A 22,230-nucleotide genomic window follows, 5' to 3' on the forward strand; every position below is an offset into this window, starting at 1 on the left:
CCATCAGGCCTGCAGGTGGCTGTCCAGCCACACCCGCAGACAGACAGACACACACACACACACACACCAGCATGGAACACAAGAGCACAGTGCAGCAAACATACATCCAATACAATAATAATAATAATAAAGGTCCACACTGCTCACAGACCCCGAGTCCCAGGAAGCGGGTCCGTGACAGCTACTCTATCAGATGACTCTAAGATATATGCTATAAGAAAGCAGCTGCAGTCTTTATACTTAAAATCAGGGGCAGCACAGAAGGATTTGAAAGAGAGGACATCTAAGTGTGTGTCTTCAGCATAAACGCGCTGTAATCTCAGTTTACTTTACATGGGCTTTTTTTCTTTTTATCAATACAGCTATAAAGTGTCACATAGTTATCATAACTCAAGTATTTGTGGTTAAGGGAAAAAAAGCAAATTTCCAATTTTCAACTACTTGCTAACAAATAATGTACTGACTTCTATTGATTAGTCAAGAAAAAAAATGTTAATTTATATAAAACTATTCATACAAATCTTTACAATTTCATACTCTTCCACTTGGGGCAACATAGAGTTATACACAGGTAGAGAAAGTTTGTGAGGGAGACATCATACACATACATAAAATATCAGAAGAATGTCACTTTTGGGGACAGGGAAGGTTTTTGGATTAAAACATGTTTTAGAGCATGCTGAACATTATTAGAGGTATTAGAGGTAACATTATCAGCTATTTATTAATAAGTGACTTTTATGTATATATGCCTGTATATATTGGGCTATTCTTAGTGTATTGTCTGTCCCTGTTAATATTTGTTTATAATGGAGCACTATAAAATAATTTCCCCTATGGATCAATAAAGTATTCTGATTCTGATTCTGAAATCTACTTGGGGACGGTGTTTTGGTCCCCAAAGGGAGAGGAGTACTCAATTGACTGGTGTGTGAGCTGATAGAAGGCCCCAATTTTCACACAAGTAAACTCTCTCTCTCACACACACACCAATTAAACACTTCACCAATTTCTAAGCATATTTTTAAAGTTGCCATCGACGTGGAATCCTCAACAGATTCTTTGTGTCCCTTCTATGAACTTTAGTTCTTTCCGTAGATCTTCAAGTAGATTCAGGTCAGGTGACTGCTGGGCCATTCGAGCAGTTTTATTTTCCTTCTCTGAAACCAAGTGTGAGTTTCTTTGGTTGTGTGTTTGTGGTTATTGTCTTGCTGAAACATTTCATCATTATCATCCTTGTAGATGGCAGCAGATTTTTATCAAGAATGTCTCGGTGCATTTTTCCATTCATTCTTCCTTCAATAATATGAAGCGTGCCAGTAACGTATGCTGGAAAAAGCCACACACCATGACGTGAACTGTTGTTAAGGTGTTTTTGGAGACATATGCAGCGCCTTTTGACCGCCAAACATGGTGTGTATTACAGCATCCAAAGAGTTCAGTTTTAGTCTCATCTGACCAGACTATATCCTTCCAGTATTTCACAGGGTTGTCTAAATGTTTTTCAGCAAACCTTACACATGCTTAAGCAATGGAGTCGTATGTGGTGAGTGTGCATACAGGCCATGGTGGTTGACAGCACTACTTATAGTTTTCTTTGAAACAGTTGTACCTGCTTATTCCAGGTGTTTCTGTAGCACTTCATGAGTGGTCCTTGGCTCTCGGCAACTCTTTTGATTATTACCTGCTGCGTGTGTGTGTGTGTGTTTGCTGTTTGTGTGTGTTTGAGTCAAAGGGGGCATAACACTGTTCATTTGTTGTTTGTTATTTATTATTGCAACATCCTAGGATATGTGCTGTTTTTCAGTCTGCTCATTTTAGCTTTAATTGTCCTGTACCATCTACCTGAGGGTAACGGCTCAACCAGGTGATGATCTTCTGTGTCGTGTTGATGACCTTCTGGAGTGCTGGACAGCTGGCAGCCCACACTGGTATGCAATATGTCAGTACAGATTCAACACAGTGTGTATAGAAGGACACCTGCAGCTCCTTGGGTAGGGCTGTGGTGATGCCATCTGGAAAGAATCGGATTTGCAGCTGCTTCATTTTTCAACATGAAAATGGTTCCAAACACAGCCAAAAGACACACAGTAGGGTTGTCTAAATCGTGGATTGGCTGCAGGTTCAGAGACTGTACTTTAATGTTATTGAAGCAATGTGGGATCATCTCGACACAGATCAGAAAGGGAGCCAATATCCAGAGAAGAGCTTTGCATTTCGCTCAAGCAACCTGGAAAACTATTCCTGAAGGCTACTTAAATAAATGACAAGGAGGCTGTTAAAGACTCTGTTTTTGACTTATATGCTGTATTTCCATGTATGTTTGCCTATTTTTCAATAAATCGTTCATTTTTTTTCTAGCAAAATATAAAGAAATGACTGGTCTTATTTTGACCCGCCCACCGGAGTTGACGTTAGCATACGTAACGGATTTCCTCACAGCTAATTGGATGAGCCGGGACCGTCGCTCCTTAACGTGGCGGGAGCCAGAAATGAATGCATGAAGCAAACGTGTCTGGTCCTGCTGTGCGGACAGAAACACAATCGGTTGCTTTATATTATTTCTGATTATGAGCAGGTTACGTTCAGCGATGCAGAAAGGCAAGCGAGCCGCAGTGGAGGTGGTAGAAAGCGCATTACCGAAGCGGAAGAAGTCAAAGACAGCAGTGAAACAAGGTAGCAACCATGCTGCTGTTACTTAATATCTGCGCGTCGTAGAGAGATCTACATTTCAGCTTTCATTGCATACTTGAAAGTAAACACATCGCTTTCCCTGATGCTAAAAATGATGCTAAACTGTTTAAGCAGTGCCAGAATGTTTTAGCAGCTTCAGAATTTACAGCAGTACAGATGCGTGCACAGCCAAACCGGGTCCTGCAGGCTCGTGTTGGGTAAAGTTTGATACTGCTGCAAGAAATGGCATGAATGTCTGATGGGACTTGTTTCAATCTAATAATCATATTTATTATAGTATACAATAGAAGCGTTTAATAACGGCATAATAGGCAGATATGATTTCAGTGAGATTCTTTAGTCTGAGTGAGAATTGTGTTTTTGGTCTTCCAGAGGAAACCACAGATGCTTCCTCACCATCTCCGCACCACACTTTCCCTGATCCTGCTGATGTCGTCCGCTTTCGCTCTCAACTCCTTAACTGGTACAACAAGGAGAAGAGAGAGCTGCCATGGAGGACTCTGGTAAAAAGAAACTATATTATACTACTTCGTTGTCATCATTAATATACATTAATGTAACATGTGATATAGAAATAAGTTTGGTTCAAAGTTAACGTTTCAGCCATGTCAGTGTTCTGGTGGTTTCTGTCGTATTTTTAGTTTTTTTTTCTCAGAGGAAATTTGTAGCTTTGCCTTTCTTTACTTTCTACAGGCTATAACAGAGTCAGACATCAACATCAGGACATATGGAGGTGAGAAGAGTTGGGTGCATTCTTGACAAATGTACACATCTTTAACTGCTGCTTAAAGTGATGTGCTTTTTTCAGTATGGGTTTCAGAAATAATGCTGCAGCAGACTCAGGTTGCCACAGTAAAAGACTATTACAACAAGTGGATGAAGGTGTGCATCGTGTAGCTTTCTTGTGCACTGGACTTCTTGTGACACTGATTTCACTGTGTGTAACTTAAAGCTTCTATTTATTATGCTGCAGAGGTGGCCCACAGTCCAGGAGCTTGCAGCTGCCACTCTAGAGGTGATGCCTTAAAGCAGCAAATGCACATACAATGATTTTAAAATGCTGATGTTTTTAATTTGGATGTACTGATTGTGTTGATTGGTAGGAGGTGAATCAGATGTGGGCAGGGCTGGGCTACTACTCCCGTGGAAGAAGGCTGCATGAAGGAGCGCAGAAGGTCTGATTGTGTTCTTCCCTTTATCTAACACTTCTAAACAGTCTGTCTGCAGAGAAGTCTCACACCTTCTGTGTTTGGGTGTTCATTATATGTTCCTTTAGGTGGTGTCAGAGCTAAAGGGACAGATGCCTCAGACGGTTGAGAGCCTGCTCAAACAGCTGCCTGGAGTGGGACGCTACACTGCTGCAGCTATAGGCTCTATTGCACAGGGGCTGGTGGGTCATTAGACATGGATATCTGCAGCAGAGCAAAGTCTTAGGTACTCTCTTATTAATCACTCATAGTGATGTGATCTCTCTTGTGTAGGTTACCGGAGCTGTGGACGGTAATGTCATTCGGGTGCTGTGTCGCCTGAGGGCGATTGGAGCTGACAGCACAAGTCCAGCAGTGACAGAGGCACTTTGGTGAGATTCACCTCCAAACCAAAATAATATATAAACGGAAAGCTTTTGAATGTTTTTATTTCTCTTGTGTTTAAGGGATCTGGTCAATTTGCTGGTGGATCCTGAGAGACCTGGAGACTTTAACCAGGCCATGATGGAGCTGGGAGCACGAGTCTGCACCCCTAAAGGGCCCCTGTGCAGTCAGTGCCCCGTGCAGTCTCACTGCCACTCTTATCACAAGGTTGGGATGATTTCAAATTGCAACTGGTACCGATAATGCTAACACAGATTAGAAAAGATTCTCTCCAGTTAATGGCATGAGGCATGTTGTGTGTCTGCACAGGTTCTTGTCAAACAAGAGCAAAACTCTAAGAAGCTTTTGGGGAAGCTGGGTACAAAGACTTCAGAGCTGCCTGACATAGAAGACTGCAGTAAGTCTCCTCCCCTTCAGACCTCTCAGATGTCTGTATAGTCCTGAAATTAAAGTATCTTTCTATATGTGAAGCGAACAGTGTAACATGTCCCCTGTGTCCCTCGGAGCCCTGGGATGATGAGCTGGGTGTTCAGAACTTCCCCAGAAAGCCGTCGAAGAAGCCCCCCCGGGTGGAGCGAACTCTTACCTGTGTGGTGAAGAGGCCTGGAGATGACGGGGAAGAAAGGTTCCTGCTCATACAGAGGCCAAGCAAAGGTTAGCACTGATTGCAACATCAGCTTGTGCTGGTCAAGCGTTGGATTCAGAATGTGCACAATTGTATCCTGATAACGAGACTGAATCAGACTGCTTGAATCACTGAGAAAACTGTTAGTGTTAGGAGCAGTGTTGGGACTAACGCGTTATTAAGTAACGCGTTACAGTAACTACGTTATTATTGTGGTAACGAGCACGGTAACTAGTTATTATGCCAAAATCAGGAACGCGTTACTCGTTACTGGGATTTAGATAGGGTCGTTATTCGTTACTTCGTGTGGTGGCTATCGCGGAGCTTCCACAGATTCAGTAACATTAGCAAGTGGTGGAGGCAGCAGGTGGATGAAGGAAAAGAGACCCGAGGCGGCCGCCGGTCCAAGTGTGAACTGAACTTCAGGTAAGAAGTTATGACCTGCAGTCTCTCTGGGTCAGATATGAACCAAGTTTAGGTGGAGTTTATTTTCGTTATTCTGACTTTCTCCGTACTGCGTGCTAGCTAGCATGACGGAGTTTCTATACAGCTGGGTGGGTGCTATGAAGTTAATGATGTTGAACTTTATTTTGTTCATAAGTTATTAGAGTTGCCAACCGTCCCGTCTCGTATTCAGAGAAAATATTAGCGTTTCTTATTGAGGTGAAAAGGAACAGTTTGTCCCGTAATTCAGCTACAATGAAAAAGACACAAAGCTGGAGTTATTCTGTGTCTTTGCTGCACAGCTGCCTCTTCTTCTTTCATTCTCCCCCCTCCCTCTCCCGTTTCTACTTCAATCATGAAACTGATCAATGATCAGCTGATCGGCTCTCTTGTTTGTTTATCGCTCACCTTGCGCCGAAAGAGGAAACCAGCGGATGTCGCGCTAAACAGCAGCAGCACGTTTAAGCTTGATCAGCTGTTGTTAGAATTTATTTAATATTAATTTCTAGTATCAGCTGATGTTTGCTGGAGCCACAGCTGTAAAGCTGCTGGTCATGATGTCTGTTTGGATATGTGGTGAGAGGGAAACATGAAGATGAAACCAGGAGATGTCCTTACTGGATCATCAGAGCTGAACAGGTGATGGAGAAACAGGTTTACCTTTTAGGTGACATGGATGAGTTGAAGGGAAGTTATGAACTGTTTCTGAGAGACAAATAACACCAGGATCCTTTTTTAGGTAGCTGACATCTGGTAACTGTGCAGGGGCGGGTCTAGCAAAGTGTTGCCAGGGGGGGCATGTAGGGCATTAACAGGGAATGGGGGGCACAAAGAAATACTTTTCTTTCTTATTCTCATTTAAAATGTCTCGCTTTTAAAAAATAATTATCTGAATCTTACAACAAACGATTGATAGATTGATGCATATATACCATCAGAACAGTGAACATCACTGTCACAACTGTTTATTTTCACTCAAAGGCTTTATGATTTTTCCTATAACGGTGGGCTGGTCTCTAGTCAAAATGCCCAGGTCAATTTTTTTGTCCCAGTCCAGCCCTGTATGCAGCTCATCTGCAGCCTGATGTTACCTACATCTTCCTATTCAGAAGGCAGAATTTCCGAGTTCTGAGTACAATCAAAGCACCACGACTGCAGTTTTTGTGTTGGATGTAAAAGGCGCACATGACGCTGTGACGTAGGCTAGAATCATGGCAGCAGTCAATGACGGTCCAGGCGTGGGGTTTCTCTCGTGGAAATATGCACATTATCTTTTCCTTTCTATTGGTCGGTGGCACAGTGCACTGTGGCAAGTAAGCAAGCTAGAAGGCTGGCAAAGTTATGGAAGCAACACATTAACAAGAGAATTCTGAGTAAAACCAAAGTTACTTTCCCTAGTAACTAGTTACTTTGAAAGTAACGAGTAACTTGAAGTAACTGAGTTACTTTTGAGAGAAGTAACTAGTAATGTAACTAAGTTATTATTTTAAAGTAACTTACCCAACACTGGTTAGGAGTGATGCATTGGTCTGGATGCAGGCTATAATTTTGGTGGATGTCTCAGTCATTGTGCAGCTTGATTCAGACACACATAAAAAAAACGGTAAAAGTAAGTAAATCTGTCTGGGTGGGCTGCAGGTTTGTTGGCAGGCTTGTGGGAGTTTCCAAGTCTTCTGCTTGAGGTTGAAAACTCTGAGAAGAAACAGAAGGGGGCGCTCTGCGAGGAAATCAGCAGAATACTGGGAACGCATTTAACTGAAAACCTGTTCCAGTATGTGGGAGAGGTAAGCTGGATATTTAGACCCTCTGTCATCTGCCTTTAATAGGAAATAAGCTGTTTGTGTAACTCTGCTGCACTGGTTGGCTGTTTGCAGGTGGTCCACATCTTCTCCCACATCCACCAGACTTATGTGGTTTACAGTGTGTGTTTAAAGGAGAGGGACACACACACAGAGACTGAAAACACACAGTGGCTCACTAGATCTACTCTACAGGGAGCTGCTGTGTCCACAGGACTGAAAAAGGTTTGTGGTTGTTTTTTTATGCACTTGTCTGAGTGAATTCTGTCTGTGTAGCAATAAGAGTGCACTTGATTGTCACTTAGAGAAAGCATGCTATAACAACCTGCCTTTACCTTTCCAAATATATATTGGATATAGTGAAAACGGGGCTGCAGTGGCTCGTGCTGTCAAAGTTCATTTTCACTATGCAAACAGATTCAGATCATCACCTGCTGATCCTTAACATTGACCACAAACCTTTTCATAAAAGGCAAAAACAAAGTAGCTAAACAGAACCTAAGTCGCAGTGTGTAGCTTCCCTTAATACTGGCAACCCACACACTGAGGTACCGCTTGGTGGTACAAGAACAAAAGCTGCGGTTCGGTCACAACTTTCCGTGACTTCATTGATTACAAAACCCCAAACAAATAAGCAAGAACGCCCCCCCCCCCCCCCCCAAAAAAAAACAAACAAAAAAAAAATACAAGAAATGAAGAGCCAAGCAGATAAATCTGAGTAGAACAGAGGGTGGGAGAAGAAGATTGTGTTGGTGTGTTTTCAATTTGCTGTGTGCTGGTACATGATGACACGAGCCACAGTTCAGGGGTTCCTCCTCTCTGCTCTGACAGTCTGACACTCGGGGATTAATTCACAAAGCACATCCTGTGATTATCCACAAAAATGCACTCTTCATTAAAAAGCTTTTATTGGCTCATCTCTGTGAAAAGCCTCAACATGAAAGTCAGTTTGACACATGCGGCGTTCTTACTGCAGTTTCGAGCTCCATGGTTCAGTGCAGATGTTCAAAGGGGAAGTCAGACAAGTTTAAATCAGGTTTTTTTACTGGTGGAGTCAGATAAAGAACGTTTCCTGCTTTGTTCTGCTACTACACACAAATGTTTTGGGTCAAAGGCTGATCGAATAAAACTGAATGTAAAGCCATAAACAAATAGTCCCCCAGTAATGTCACAGAAAATACACATACATGTGTAAAATGTCGTCAAGATTGTCTCACGTTTCTGTAACGTATTTAAAAAAGCATCTAATTGTGCTTGTGTGGTCTGTGTGAAACATCAACATTAAATCTCCTGCAGATTGTGAAGCTTTATGATTCTGTGGACAGTCTGAAGGAAAAAAACACAAAGGTGAGCCTCGACATTTGTAAAACTGCTCAGATAATTTATTATGTAATCCTACCGTAACTGTTTGTCTCTGCTGGTCTTAGGATGGAAAAAGGCAAAAGGACTCGGGAATAATGGATAACAAGAAGCCGCAGAGCTCTAAAAAGAACAAACTCAGTGCAGCGAGCAGCGGCAGACAGCTCTCCCTCAGTTCCTTCTTCAAGACTGTGAAAGAGGAATGTTGTTAGTGTCCCTGAAAAGTGCCTTTCCACATGCATGTACCTAAATATCGCCATCACTGCGGTTTCCACTTTAAGCTATTAATATAGCAATCCATTTTTGATTAAAATTGTATTGTGTGATTTTTTTTTTTTTGATTTTTATTTTATGTTATTATTTTTTAACGACTGATTTCTGTCTCATTGTAAACCAACTGCAGGATTTTAAGTAATTTCATGTGAGCCGACGACGTGTTTTACACTTAGTATGTTTCATAATTGTCATGTTTGTTGCCACAATAAAGTTGTAACATGGGAAAGAAGTGTAAATAAAAGATAAGCTCTAGTCTTCACTTGAGCTGGTGACGTGTGAGTTGAATGTCCAACATCTGTAAGGCCAAATCAAGATAAAGATTGAAGTATCTTTTTACAATAATGACCATTTTACATTCTGAAGGATTCATTTGTATTGAAATGACCTCGTCTGACTGTCTGCATAAGTAAGGAGGTAAAGTCTTTATCAGCCAAACCTTGTAGGGAAACAGCGCCCCTTAGTGGGCCGAATGAAACAGGAAGTGATCGAAATCACGGTTTCTACACATGGAAAAACTGGAGCGAAAGACGCTTTGTGTCACCGTGCAGTGTTTGGTTTGTTTGCCTGAGCTGCAGCCGATCCTGCGTTAGCGCGGCTGTTTCTGGCACGGCTGGTTGCTCCAGTCTGTCTTCATTTTATCGCAGGGCTGCAGCTGCACTTGGCTCACATTTACTGAACTTTAAGCCCAGTCCAAAGGTTCCCCCACGCTGTCACTGAAGTTTACTGCGTCTGAGCATCAGCGGGCAAATTGCTGTCTTGAACTGCAGGACGTTTGAGGGGTTTTATTCTTCTTCTTTTTGTTTAAAGTCCTTGAAAGCTCTCAGATGGATTCCGCACGGCAAACTGTCCTGTCTGTACACCAGAGGATAGTCGACAATGGAGGTATGATGTTGATTATTTTCCCACATGTGTGTTACGCTTTTATTGCTTTTTCTTTTTGCATCCCTGTGTCTCGTGTGGTTGTTGGGCAGATTTTCAGTGTAAAAGGAAACCTTGTCTTAGTCTGTTGAATGAGTGGGAAGATGCAGATGTGCTCCAGAGCTCGGCTTCACAGTGACTGCTCTGTGGTTTTTGCCACATGACTGTCTGAATGAGCGTGACACTTTTTATCTTGTTATTGTCTTGTTACAATTATCTTTGTAATAGGCATAGAGGAGCAGCAGGCATCCAAGCTCACTCACCAAGAATGTTTATGGAGAAAACTAGTTGCTTAGCTGCTTGTTCATAAATGCTTGAAAACAGCACATGTACATGTACACTCACTGGTGCTCCTGTTCAACCTTATTTGTTAGAGAAATATTTAATCAGCCAATCACATGGCACATGACATTGTTATATTTGCCACACAACTGTATTTACATTTGATAGAGAATGGACCAAAAAAAAGAAGAAAGTATCCAGTGAGCAGCAGGTCTCTGGCTGAAAAATGCCTTGTTGGTGTCAAAGGTCAGAGGATAGGAAGGCAACTGTAACTCAAAAACAAAAAATAAAAATTCCTTGGAGCAGATGGGCGCCACGCCTGTCAGCTAAGAACGGGAAACTGAAGTTACAGTTTGCACGCTAAACAACAGAAGACTGGAAAAATGCTGCCTGTACTGATGAATCTGAAACATGCATGAATACCATGGATGCATCCGTCCTTGTATCAACAGTTCATACTGTTGAAGGTGGTGTAATGGTGTGTGGGGGTCAGTGTTGGTCAAGTTACTTGAAAAAAGTAATTAGTAACTAATTACTGATTACTCCCCCAAAAAAGTAATCCTGTTCCTTTACTGATTACTTATTTTCAAAAGTAATTAATTACTTAGGTTGTAAATCGTGTTTTTAAAAAGTAACTGAGTAGGTGATAAAGCGATAGATCTTTCAGCCCAATTCTACTTTTTCTGCATAATCCATCATACAAAATGGAATCAGATGGAAAAGTCTCTTTTTAAAACTTGTTTTATTAGTTTTAATCTTTTAACTTTATGCATCAAGCAAAAATTTAATTATCTGCAACATTCTCTGACTGGAAGAAATTAGTTTAACATTGAAACCTATTTTCTGCACATTCCAGCTCATAAAATAAAATATTTTTTGTGTTTACACTCAGTCTTTCAAATAGATGCAAGTAAAACACAGCAGAAAATAAATAAAGTCAAAGACTCAGCGGTCCTGTTGCTCTATTTTCACCTGTAAAGCAGGACTGCGGTAGGCGGAGGTTTACCCTGGTGCAGGTGTGCCGCGGTCAGTGGAAGAATCCGTGAGTTTCTCTGTGAGTTTCCCATTACGTCGTAGCTACTCGGTGCTTGTTGGAAGTTTAGGGGTTTTTTCGCTGTAAAAAGAAGTTTTCTTCCCACGCACAGCGGACACTAATGTTTTTGTCCCTTTTTATGGAATCAAACTCAAAGTAAGGTCAGTACTTCCACGCTTTAAACGCTGCACGCTCATACTCTCTCTGCACTCGATATATGATCCATTGTTGATCTGCACACAGCTGTTGTCACCAACGTCACACTCACGTCACTGTCATGAGACGTTCTTGCAAAGAAATCACGGTTTTAGTAACGCAGTAACGCAGCGTTCCTACGGGAAAGTAAGGGTAATCTAATTACCGTTTTTGCAATAGTAATCCCTTACTTTACCCGTTACTTTAAAAAGTAATCAGATTACATGCCCATCTCTGGTGGGGGTATTTTCATGGTCCCTTAGTACCAAGTGATCATTGTTTAAACAGGTCGCTGTGCTCAAAGGGCCTTCACAGTCACCAGATGTCACGAGAGATCCTTTGTGGTGGGTTGGGAGAATGCAAGCGGCTGTGTGATGCTGTCATGTCAACATGGACCAAAATCTCTGAAGAAGGTTTGCAGCACCTTGTTGAAATCTGTGTTATGAAGAATTGAGGCAAAAGGTGGCCCAGCACTGTACCTAATCAAGTGGCCGGGGAGTGCATATTAACTAAGTTGCAGCAAGGTTCACTTTTTTGCATTTCCTGAGCAGCCTTGAGACAAAAACCACATCTCAGGAATCATTGGTGAGAAATTCGTGAGATCACAGCAGCTCCAATCATTATTTTACTTTGGATCTTTCCTTTAACACATTTGTTCATTTTTAAATTAAACCTAACCTGCAATTCCTGCTGTCCAGACAAGAGAACGGACCCCTGGCTGTTGGTCTACTCCCCAGTCCCGGTGACGCTCATCTTCCTGCTTTATCTGTTTGTAATCTGGGCCGGCCCTCGTCTGATGAAGCACAGGGAACCCTTTGAGCTCAAAGTGGTCCTCATTGTTTACAACTTCGCCATGGTTGGCCTGTCTGTGTATATGTGCCATGAGGTGTGTTTAAGCTGCTTCTTTGTTCTGTTATAACAGGGAAACTAATTAACCAACCAGCTTATGAGCAAAGCAATGATGTGTTTGAACAGTGGCACAATGTCTCTGTACTTGCATCTGTGCACCAACCTAATGAATTCAAATATAGAGTTCAGCTGTGATTGAAGAGAAGATTTATAGATTCAGTTCAAAGGGTACTGAGACCCGTGTCCAATCTGTGCTTTGCAGGTTGGGTTCAGGTCAGGAAGAGATTATAGCGCTATAGGCATCAGACTACTACATGCTCTTTTTATCAGCAGTAACATCATCAATAAACACCAGTGAACCAGTTTAACTCGCGGTCGTACATGTTTTTGTCACAACATCCCCTCCAACATGTTTGGCTGATAATGTGGTGTGTTTTGGATCTTGAATCCTTCTTTTCTTCCTCTCTTTCTGCTAAACGTTCGTCTTAGTTTTGTCTGTCCAACGAATCTTGTTCCAGAACTAGTCCGTCTAGATGTTTGTAGCAAAGCCTCATCTGTCTTTACTATTGTTGGGTTCAATTTAATTCAATTCAATTCAATTCAATTTTATTTATATAGCGCCAAATCACAACAAAAGTCGCCTCAAGGCGCTTCATAGATACAGAGAAAAACCCAACAATCATATGACCCCCTATGAACAAGCACTTTGGCGACACTGGGAAGGAAAAACTCCCTTTTAACAGGAAGAAACCTCCGGCAGAACCAGGCTCAGGGAGGGGCGGGGCCATCTGCTGTGACCGGTTGGGGTGAGAGAAGGAAGACAGGGTAAAGACATGCTGTGGAAGAGAGACAGAGGTTAATAACAGATATGATTCAGTGCAGAGAGGTCTGTTAACACATAGTGAGTGAGAAAGGTGACTGGAAAGGAAAAACTCAATGCATCATGGGAATCCCCGGCAGCCTACGTCTATTGCAGCATAACTAAGTGAGGATTCAGGGTCACCTGGTCCAGCCCTAACTATATGCTTTAGCAAAAAGGAAAGTTTGAAGCCTAATCTTAAAAGTAGAGATAGTGTCTGTCTCCTGAATCCAAACTGGAAGCTGGTTCCACAGAAGAGGGGCCTGAAAACTGAAGGCTCTGCCTCCCATTCTACTTTTAAATACTCTAGGAACAACAAGTAGGCCTGCAGAGCGAGAGCGAAGTGCTCTAATAGGGTGATATGGTACTACAAGGTCATTAAGATAAGATGGGGCCTGATTATTTAAGACCTTGTATGTGAGGAGCAGGATTTTGAATTCAATTCTGGATTTAACAGGAAGCCAAAACAGGAGAAATCTGCTCTCTTTCTAGTCCCTGTCAGGACTCTTGCTGCAGCATTTTGGATCAGCTGAAGGCTTTTCAGGGAGTTTTTAGGACATCCTGATAATAATGAATTGCAGTCGTCCAGCCTGGAAGTAATAAACGCATGGTTCACGAGAAAGACGCTGTAATTTTAAGATTAGACTCAAAACGTTACTTTTTGATGAAGCTTGTAGTTGGGGTTAGATCAGGTGACCCTGAACGATCCTCACTCACGCTGCTGTTGTCTCAGACGGCTGCAGTACTTCATGTGATGCACTGAGCGCTTCTTCACCACTCCCCTCTTTTCTCTGCCCACGTGTCTTTACACGACTGCAGCGTGTCATTCAGTTTTTGTCCTCTCTTCCTTGGTCTGTGTTTGTACTGTCTCCACATGCGCTGCCCCACCCTGAGCCTGCTTTAGGCTTCTTCCTGTTAAAGGGAGTTTTTTTTAGGTTTTTTTGTTTTTTGTTCTGTGCTTACTCAGCGGGTGTCACTTGATTGTTGGGTTTTACCTTAAAAACAGTGATCACATCATATTAGAACAAACAATGACAAGAAGAGTGGACACTAGGGCTGCCACAAACGATTATTTTGATAGTCGACTAGTCACCGATTATTTTTGCGATTAGTCGACTAATCAGATCATCATCCATTGGAGGTACAGCTTATTGCACCAGCAGCATCTGGTCTTATATAACTATCATTAGCTTACAGCTTGAAGTGTTTGTGCTAACTAAAAATAAAGACAAGATGGTAGTTTATTAATTTTTAATGAAATTTGCAGATTGTTTCGGTGAAGTTTAATAAACTCCTTGCTTTCTAAAATATAACAGGACACCGGAGTATATTCTCCAGCTTCTGATAATCAGCTGTCTGCTTGACAGTTTTAGCTGTGCAAAAACTATAACTTTAATCTCAGCCAAACCGATTTACTCAGGAACAAATAAAATACTAAAGAAAGCCAAACAATAACATTTTTAAGTTATCTAAGTGACTTATATATATGTTTAACCTGACTAGCGAAAGACGGCGGTGGGTTTGAAAACGATTTGCCGGGAGTCCGGTGTTCTCACGGCTCTAGTTAGCCTTGCCCCCGCCTAGCTAACGAGCTAGTGGGTAACAGACGTCTCCGAAAACGTCGGAGCGCTTTTGAAAATATGTGGTGTCCTGATAAACTGAGCAGATATTTGAGGTTTACACAGCTACATTCTCGCCTGAAAATATGTTAAAGGTTTATTTTGTGACCCAGAAAGAATAATAAGAGTAAAGTTAAAACTAACTAGCTGCCGCCATTGTTGGAAACTGCGCTGGGCTGCGCTATGAATTCTGGGACACAGCTTCTTCTTCTTCGGGGTTTAATGGCAGCTGGCATCCTTGTACATGCAGTGCTGCCATCTTCTGTTTCAGTCCGTTATTACACTCTTAAATCCTACTACTCATTCCTGCGTCTTTTGTGATCTTACAAAGCTTCAAACGATGCGTCGACTATTAAATTAGTCGTCGACGATTTTAATAGTCGACATAATCGTGACTAGTCGACTAATCGTGGCAGCCCTAGTGGACACAGAGGAGAATATAGATAACAATAACGGAAACACATCAATACAGTAATACAGTATTCGATATGAGCCAGTATCACAGAGAGCAGGAATGTAGTCGCTGCTGTCTGTTAATGATGTGCGGATATGTCTACAGTTCTGTATATTAACATTTACAGTTTTCACTACTTTTTAAACGTGTTTTTAAAGGATAATTTCGAGTCTAGTAGCACTCCCAAATTCATAAATTCCTCAACATGAATTAGTTCTTGTTATTCGGGTATTGTCATTTTCATATTGGTCATAAAAAATGAGGATGTGAGCCAAACGTCGTCGGCTATCGGACTACTTAAAAAACAGAGGAACATGTTTAAAAAAAATCTATTTGTTCTTCTTGAAGTGCTACTGCAATATCCTCATTAACCTCTTTAACTACAGCTGGAAATCTTAGTGTCAATAACCTCAATTTTCTAATCCTTGAAAATCCATTGTGGTGGTGAACAGATGCAAACTTTCCAAATACTTTGATAAACCTGACTGCATGACCCAAAGCACACATGTTAAAATACTTCTGTACAGTATTTAATTTATTAATAACTGTGTTTTAGAAAGTCTCGTTTCATGAGATATGTGAAGATGAATAACTGCCTGATTATTTTCAGTTCCTTGTTACATCCTGGCTCCTTAACTACAGCTTGCTGTGTCAGCCTGTAGATTACAGCACCAGTCCGCTGGCAATGAGGGTAAGAAAGTTATGCATTGAGTATATTTTGTGGTTTGTTTGTTGTGTGTGTGTCTGTTGAGAAGTTTGATGCATATCATACATACCTGACAAACAGTTTATACAGAAGTTACACTTTTTCCCCAGATGGCCAGAGTGTGCTGGTGGTTTTTCTTCTCTAAGGTCATAGAGCTCAGTGACACGGTATGTATCTACACAGCCCAACCTAAGCTGATGCACTCTTTCCTGATCCTGTGTCACAGCAGCATCGCCTCCGTACCAACTTCTAAACCTTCCCTTTAAATGTTGCTTGTATCTCCTGATTGTTTTCCATCCACTCCACCCTGCTCTTCTCCACCTCTTCACCTTTTCTTCATCCTCCATCACCTTTTCTGCTCTATCAGCCTGTCCATTGCCACTGGAAGCGGGAAAAGCTCAGAGTGTAACTGAACCTTCATCTTAAACCCATCTGTCACTCTCAGGATCAATGCTGAGACCCTCTTTGGAGGGTCCGCCACATTAGGTGCTGTTCAAAAACAACGAGATTAAAAAATGTTGTAAATGTTTGTTGGCCCGTAGACATTTTCAAAGAATAGAACAGCAGGTGGGGATGCAGTCGAGCAGACAATCGTTGCTGTAAGGCTAAAGCAGAGCGTGGGGTTCAAGTCCACACTGTCACCATTTTTTTAAAGACTAGCAAGTGGGAGCATAGAGAAATTTTTTGCATATGCGATGGATTGATCTTAACATAAGCTCCAGGAATATATCATTCCACGTTGCTACTGGTGCTGACTGTAAGTTTTTGTTTCTGGCAGAGAAAGGTGAGGATGTTCCAAAGCTTAAAACGATTAACATTGTGCTCTCAGTGTCCTCATGCAGTACAGCTCTTCTTTTGCGACAGTCTTGTATGCACCTAATACCCCAAAGGCACAGTCGTAGTCTTAGGAATTTCCTTCTCTTTTTTCCAGTAATCATACAATGTCTCACTTTCCAAGTAAACCTCGCAGCTCCTCTTCCACGTGTCCATTCTATCTGGACCAACCGGCTTTGCGGTTTCTTTCAATACTCACTGCTGCCCTGACTCTATGATTTAACTTTCTCTCATTTGCTCTTATTTTCTTTATTCTTCATCCCTGAAAATTACTCCTTTTGATTTTACCCATCTGTCACCTCTCAGTATGTTTCAGTATTTATGCTTCCTGTTCAGTTCCTTTCCTTCTAGCCCTTAGTACAGGCACTTTTCTCCTTCCTTATGCTGTGGTGTCTGTGTCTGCTAAAGCTGCGAAGAAGAAAAAATACTTTTGTCTGGTGCTTTATTCAAGGAATAGATCACCATAGCAACTAGCACCTCATGTTTGATATGTCATATCTTTTCTTTCCTCACATATGATGTAGCTACAGATGGGGATCATTCACGTTAGGCGACTGCATAAACTTCAATTCAATTCAATTTTATTTATATAGCGCCAAATCACAACAAAAGTCGCCTCAAGGTGCTTCATAGATACAGAGAAAAACCCAACAATCATATGACCCCCTATGAGCAGCACTTTGGCGACAGTGGGAAGGAAAAACTCCCTTTTAACAGGAAGAAACCTCCGGCAGAACCAGGCTTAGGGAGGGGCGGGGCCATCTGCTGTGACCGGTTGGGGTGAGAGAAGGAAGACAGGATAAAGACATGCTGTGGAAGAGAGACAGAGGTTAATAACAGATATGATTCAATGCAGAGAGGTCTGTTAATACATAGTGAGTGAGAAAGGTGACTGGTGACTGCATTGCATATACATTGCTAGCTGCTAGCTGTAGCTCTTTGCTCATTTCTCTGTGTACAGCTCCTGATCATCCTGCGGAAGAAGAACAATCAGCTGACGTTCCTTCATGTTTACCATCACAGTACGATGATCTTCAACTGGTGGTCGGGAGTAAAGTATGTGGCAGGTGGACAGTGTGAGTATTCTCATACTGAAATATTTTGTCCTCAGATTTGTGACCTCATTCCCCCAAACAACCATAAAGTCCACTAAGAGTAAAATTAGCTCCACTGCTTTAACTAGCTTCTCCCTTTAGGGGTCGCCACAGTGGCTCATCTACCTCCACCTCCCCGATCTCTGGCATCCTTCTCTGTCACACTAGTCCTCTTAGTGGTCTTCCTCGTTCCCGCTTGCCTAACAGCTCCATCTCCATAATCCTTTTTCAAATATATATTTAAACCAGCTTTTCTGTGTGGAAAACCTTTTTCTGTTGTTTCCTGCAGCGTTCTTCGTCGGCCTGATCAACACCTTTGTCCACGTTATAATGTACTCTTACTATGGCCTGGCTGCACTCGGCCCTCACATGCAGAAATACCTGTGGTGGAAACGGTACCTGACATCTCTGCAGCTGGTGAGCGTCTCCAGCTCTGTAGTGAGATATTCAAAAATGTGCGCACCAGCATGTTCGAATCATTAAACCGATCTGAACTGTGTCGCCTCTCCAGGTGCAGTTTGTCCTGATCGTTGTGCACACAGCGTACAACCTGTTCGCAGATTGCAACTACCCTGATGCCATGAATGCTGTGGTGGTTGGTTACTGCATCACCCTCATCATCCTCTTCAGTAACTTTTATTATCAGAGCTACCTCAGGAAGACGAAGAAGCAGAAATGAGACGCCGTGATGAGGCAACACACAGCTGAAACACAACGGTTTAAAAAAAAAATACAGACACTAATATATATATATATATATATATATATATAGGCATTATACATGATGTACATTAAAGGTTTATTTTTTGAAAAAATAAATCTGCAGTACTTCGCAGCGACCACTGGAGGGCGCAACAAGTCCACAGTGTGGAAGTTTTTCTCAGGGTGCTCAACACACAACTAGCTCTGGGGACTGACATTGCACAATATTTCGGGCTATAAATGCATTGGTGTGTTGCATTTGTTACGTAGTTGTCTTTATAAAAACAAACAATATAATAAACACAGAACAAATGTGAGCACCTGAAGAATCTGTCATTTATATTGTTTTTTAAAAAAGAGACACTGCGTGATGATTCAGTTATTTATTTCTTAAACTGAGGAATGACAAACATTCAAATGATTGCTGTAAACAAACTGTACATTTTATACATATAATAATAATTATAATAAAGTAGGATGGTTTCTCTGCCCAAACCCTCCTCCCGAGATAAATCCAAAAGCCAAAAAAAACAAAAAACTACTTAACAAGAGAAATGCAAACTTTTTTTCCCCACTGATAAAACTTCACTGCAAAACGTTATATTCTCCTCTACACGTCAGTGTGGAGCAGACGTGTAGATTACCGAGAAAAAAAACAAAGAGGAGGAGAGGAGAGGTTTGTGGTGTTAAAATGAGATGTTGTATGTAGAAGCTCGAGCTGATTGTACTGTCTGTGTGCAGGTTTTAATGTCAATGTCATTTAATAACATTTAATTCAATTCAGTTTTATTTATATAGCGCCAACAGCTGTTGCCTCGAGGCGCATTACAGACTAAAACCTGCACCATCAACAACATCATTTATTTGCCGATCGTGCCCAGCAGTTTGCAGCCTGGTAACTTGGACCTTTATCCCAACAGGATTTTTGTTTTTCAGTCTGAATGCCAATTAGCATTAGCATGAATTAGAACGAATTTAAAGACTGCAGGAAGTTTCCATAATAGAAATAGAAATATCTGACTGTTTTCATGATGGGGTGCCCCATTATCAGACTATTCAAACACTGGTGTCCTTTTTTCAAACCTTTTTGTAGTCTCGTGCTTATTTTAGTGTTATTACTTGTACATTGGCCTTTGAAGTTATTCATGTTGTACAAAAGAAGTCAGTATTTGTTTGCTTGAACTGATCAAAGCAGATGCAGCTGAGTAGGCGCAATCATAAGAAGACAGTTTAATGTTTTAAGGAGTCATGAGGGGAAAAAAAGGTTGGGAAACACTACCATTGTTTTTGCCACTGAAGCCATTTCCATTCAGTGTCACAGTTGCATTTACATTATATTTAGCCTTATTTTTTCCACTTTATTGGTTTCTATCTTGCACTTAAGTCAGAATAACCCACTTACAATGTGATCTTTGTTCTGTTTTTGGAAAAATGAAACCAGAACTGAAGAAAAAAAAGATCTAAGCGTGTGAGGATGCATGAGGAAGGACCGCGGAGTAGTGTGGTGAAGCCTGTCTTGCTCCGGTGTTCCTTTATGTCTCTGTGTAGATGGAGGACATGTGGCTCAAGCTACGGTCAAAGCTGCCCACCTGGAAGAAAATGCTATCCTCTGGGCTGGATAAGAACTGGCAACCCCCGCCTCCCTGCAGCTCCTGGGTCAAGCTGAAGCCTGGAACAGATGCAGGGAAGAACAGTTTGTTTAATATGCTGATTAAATGGTGATACTTGCAGCTCAGCCTGTACACAGGCTAAGAGGACAATCATCCTCACCCGCAGAGCCGGTGTTGCTCGTCGACATGTGGAAGCCATTGGGCTGATGTGAAGTGTAGGTGTGAGAATCTCCCGGGACGTGGACGCCACCGACTGTCTGCTCCATCCTGTAGGAGTCTCCGAAATGGAAGCAGCTCTGGAAGCTGCCTTGGTATTCTAAGAAATGTTGGAGAATCATAGAGGGAGAGAGAAAAATAGAAGCTGGACTTCATCAGTTGCCATTACAGAGGGACTGTTTCCACTGTCACTAAGCGCCCGGTCCATCCGGCTGAAACGTAATATGGTTAAGTTATGACAATGCTATATTTGTGTTTGTGCTAACACTGCCAGGCTACACGGTATGTAGCATTTGTCCCCATCGTCTGAGTTTGTGATCCAGATCAACCGCAGGAGTCATGATAATGGGAAAGCAGCCCTTCCTGGAGCGCATTTACGCAACTGGCTGACCACAGCGTGGTTTGAGAGACGTCCATGTGTAGATCTTTACAGTGAAAACAGTGTTTAAGGCATTAGGAAAAATGCTCGGGAGTGACAGCTGAACCTGCCATGTTAGGACGCTGAGAGACGGCCGAATACACGAGCCAGCATTTTGTTGCCTAATTCAGCACGAGGAAAAGGCTTCCGGCATGTGGTTTTCCCCACTCTGTCTCTACGACTCGAATCTCTCGGGGTCCTAAAAACGGTCCGACAGAGCTGCGGGGCTGTATCGGCGCGCTAAGAGACAACTTCCTCTCTCTTTTATGTGGCAGCGAGTGCTGCAGCTTTTGGAAGAGGAGCTGAGTTGGGTTCAGATTGTAATTATCTTCAGGTGATCTGTTCCTATCGTAGGAAATCATAGAGTTACTGAATCACCTGCCACAGGAACCATTTTAGGATATTAAATTGAAACATGCAGGAAGTGATTCAAATTCAAGCCAAAACAGATTTCCTGAAAGAAGTTAAGCTGCATTCTGCATTGAGTGTCGGGGTTAGCCTTACCGTCGCTGGCAGGCTGATGCTGGTGATAGTGAGGGTAAAGCTTGTGGTGAGGGTGGACATGCTGTTTCTCCAGTGGAGGAGGCGATGTCCCCGCTGTCTTCATCCCAGGAGACAGGAGGGAACCCGACACCCTGAAGCAGACACGGAGAAACTAGGAATAAAAAGCTCTCAATTTAAAGTCATTCCTTTCTTGACAGCCTCAGTAGTTTCTCAATAAAATGCTTCATGCACTGTGACGTCCCAATCAAAGCCGGAGCTGCATGCCGGCCTGCTAACCACATGATCCAACAAACCCAGCGGAGCAGTCAGTGATCCTGCACACACATAGAAGAAGAAACAGTCCAGGCATGTGGAAACTTGGGCTCCCCACACGTAATCTTCCTCCTACCGCATATTATGATCTTAAGTCAACAAACAGCAGAGTGTGCGTTGAAGCGAACACACACCAGTGCAGTAACCCTTGGCTTTGTGGCCGGGGAAGAAAAAAAATGCAACCCCTGTTTACCTTCATGACATTTAAGTGAAGAAATATTAAGTTAACGTGTTTGAGACTTTGTGGACTCCAGCCTGTGCAGATAATGATATTTTAGGTAAAGATGCCTCTGTGCTATTGGACCCATTTGTTATTCGATACAGCAGCAGCAAATCTCCAAGCTTCACACGGTGCCAGTCCTGGCTAAACGGAGTTGGTTTTTCTTCAATCTCTGCATTTAAGAGGTGCACTCTGTGCTGGAAAAGCCACAAATATGACATCAAATCTTGAAATCAAAGCAAAATTATGAAATGTTTTCGCTGTTCGGTGCCAGTTGAACTAATTGACTTTGCAAAATCTATAGTATGACATCAGAAAACTGCAATGTGCTTCATCACCACATCTTACTTTCTAACGTGAAGTTTCCTGCTGTCATGATGACTATGACCCATCCATCCATCTTCTGTTGACAAGATGACAGGTAGTGGGGGTAGCAGTTTAAGCAGGGACATCCAGAGCCCCCAGCTCTTCCATGGAGCCAACAAGGTGCTCCCAAGTGGGCCTCCACTGGTCTCGCCCTATCTCTAAGGGAGAGCCCATTTCTGCCATTTATATCAGTAATTTCATTATTTTGGTCAGAGCTCATGATCACAGGTGAGGGGAGGGAGGCAGCTTT

The 22,230-nt window shown here is 42.2% G+C and overlaps 3 protein-coding genes across 8 annotated transcripts in view; 2 read left to right on the forward strand and 1 right to left on the reverse strand.

Annotated features, from left to right (window-relative positions):
- The window catches only part of mutyh (mutY DNA glycosylase), a 44,726-nt gene extending 35,673 nt beyond the window's left edge, over window positions 1-9,053 (forward strand). For 2 of the 3 annotated variants that reach the window (XM_086282409.1, XM_086282410.1), the window contains 15 exons: window positions 2,579-2,676; window positions 3,067-3,197; window positions 3,388-3,427; window positions 3,503-3,576; window positions 3,668-3,709; window positions 3,798-3,869; window positions 3,971-4,084; window positions 4,176-4,273; window positions 4,349-4,493; window positions 4,596-4,683; window positions 4,758-4,940; window positions 6,994-7,139; window positions 7,230-7,379; window positions 8,451-8,501; window positions 8,582-9,053. In XM_086282409.1, the coding sequence (XP_086138535.1) occupies window positions 2,592-2,676; window positions 3,067-3,197; window positions 3,388-3,427; window positions 3,503-3,576; window positions 3,668-3,709; window positions 3,798-3,869; window positions 3,971-4,084; window positions 4,176-4,273; window positions 4,349-4,493; window positions 4,596-4,683; window positions 4,758-4,940; window positions 6,994-7,139; window positions 7,230-7,379; window positions 8,451-8,501; window positions 8,582-8,725 (1,563 nt within the window). In that variant the 5' untranslated portion in view covers window positions 2,579-2,591 and the 3' untranslated portion in view covers window positions 8,726-9,053. Of the gene's footprint in view, window positions 1-2,463; window positions 2,677-3,066; window positions 3,198-3,387; window positions 3,428-3,502; window positions 3,577-3,667; window positions 3,710-3,797; window positions 3,870-3,970; window positions 4,085-4,175; window positions 4,274-4,348; window positions 4,494-4,595; window positions 4,684-4,757; window positions 4,941-6,993; window positions 7,140-7,229; window positions 7,380-8,450; window positions 8,502-8,581 lie in introns of those variants that run through there. The other variant, XM_086282408.1, reaches the window with a different exon arrangement.
- Window positions 9,054-9,344: 291 nt separating this feature from the next.
- Window positions 9,345-18,669, forward strand: elovl8b (ELOVL fatty acid elongase 8b). The gene is made up of 7 exons (XM_086284311.1): window positions 9,345-9,671; window positions 11,916-12,103; window positions 15,609-15,689; window positions 15,815-15,871; window positions 17,500-17,614; window positions 17,922-18,049; window positions 18,144-18,669. Exons 1-7 carry the CDS (start codon window positions 9,614-9,616, stop codon window positions 18,309-18,311), a joined length of 795 nt encoding a protein of 264 aa, XP_086140437.1. The 5' UTR covers window positions 9,345-9,613; the 3' UTR covers window positions 18,312-18,669.
- Window positions 18,460-22,230, reverse strand: part of glis1b (GLIS family zinc finger 1b) — an 84,205-nt gene continuing 80,434 nt past the window's right edge. For 3 of the 4 annotated variants that reach the window (XM_086284308.1, XM_086284307.1, XM_086284310.1), the window contains 3 exons: window positions 21,083-21,213; window positions 20,105-20,260; window positions 18,461-20,003 (listed from right to left, as the gene is read on the reverse strand). In XM_086284308.1, coding sequence (XP_086140434.1) covers window positions 19,867-20,003; window positions 20,105-20,260; window positions 21,083-21,213 — 424 coding nt within the window. In that variant the 3' untranslated portion in view covers window positions 18,461-19,866. Of the gene's footprint in view, window positions 20,004-20,104; window positions 20,261-21,082; window positions 21,214-22,230 lie in introns of all 4 variants that reach the window. The other variant, XM_086284309.1, reaches the window with a different exon arrangement.

The sequence above is a fragment of the Aulonocara sp. 'chitande type north' Nkhata Bay genome, linkage group LG23, assembly GCF_057382095.1.
Source record: "Aulonocara sp. 'chitande type north' Nkhata Bay isolate Kocher_YH1m ecotype deep benthic linkage group LG23, A_spYH_male_GT1.1, whole genome shotgun sequence".
In the NCBI taxonomy this organism is placed as follows: domain Eukaryota; kingdom Metazoa; phylum Chordata; class Actinopteri; order Cichliformes; family Cichlidae; genus Aulonocara; species Aulonocara sp. 'chitande type north' Nkhata Bay.

Bases quoted from the DNA above. Each gene is read 5' to 3' on its own strand.
- elovl8b (XM_086284311.1), top strand. From the start codon at position 9,614: ATGGATTCCGCACGGCAAACTGTCCTGTCTGTACACCAGAGGATAGTC. The intron at 12,104-15,608 runs GTGTGTTTAAGC...GATTATTTTCAG, and splicing joins CTGTGTATATGTGCCATGAG to TTCCTTGTTACATCCTGGCT. The intron at 18,050-18,143 runs GTGAGCGTCTCC...TCGCCTCTCCAG, and splicing joins ACCTGACATCTCTGCAGCTG to GTGCAGTTTGTCCTGATCGT.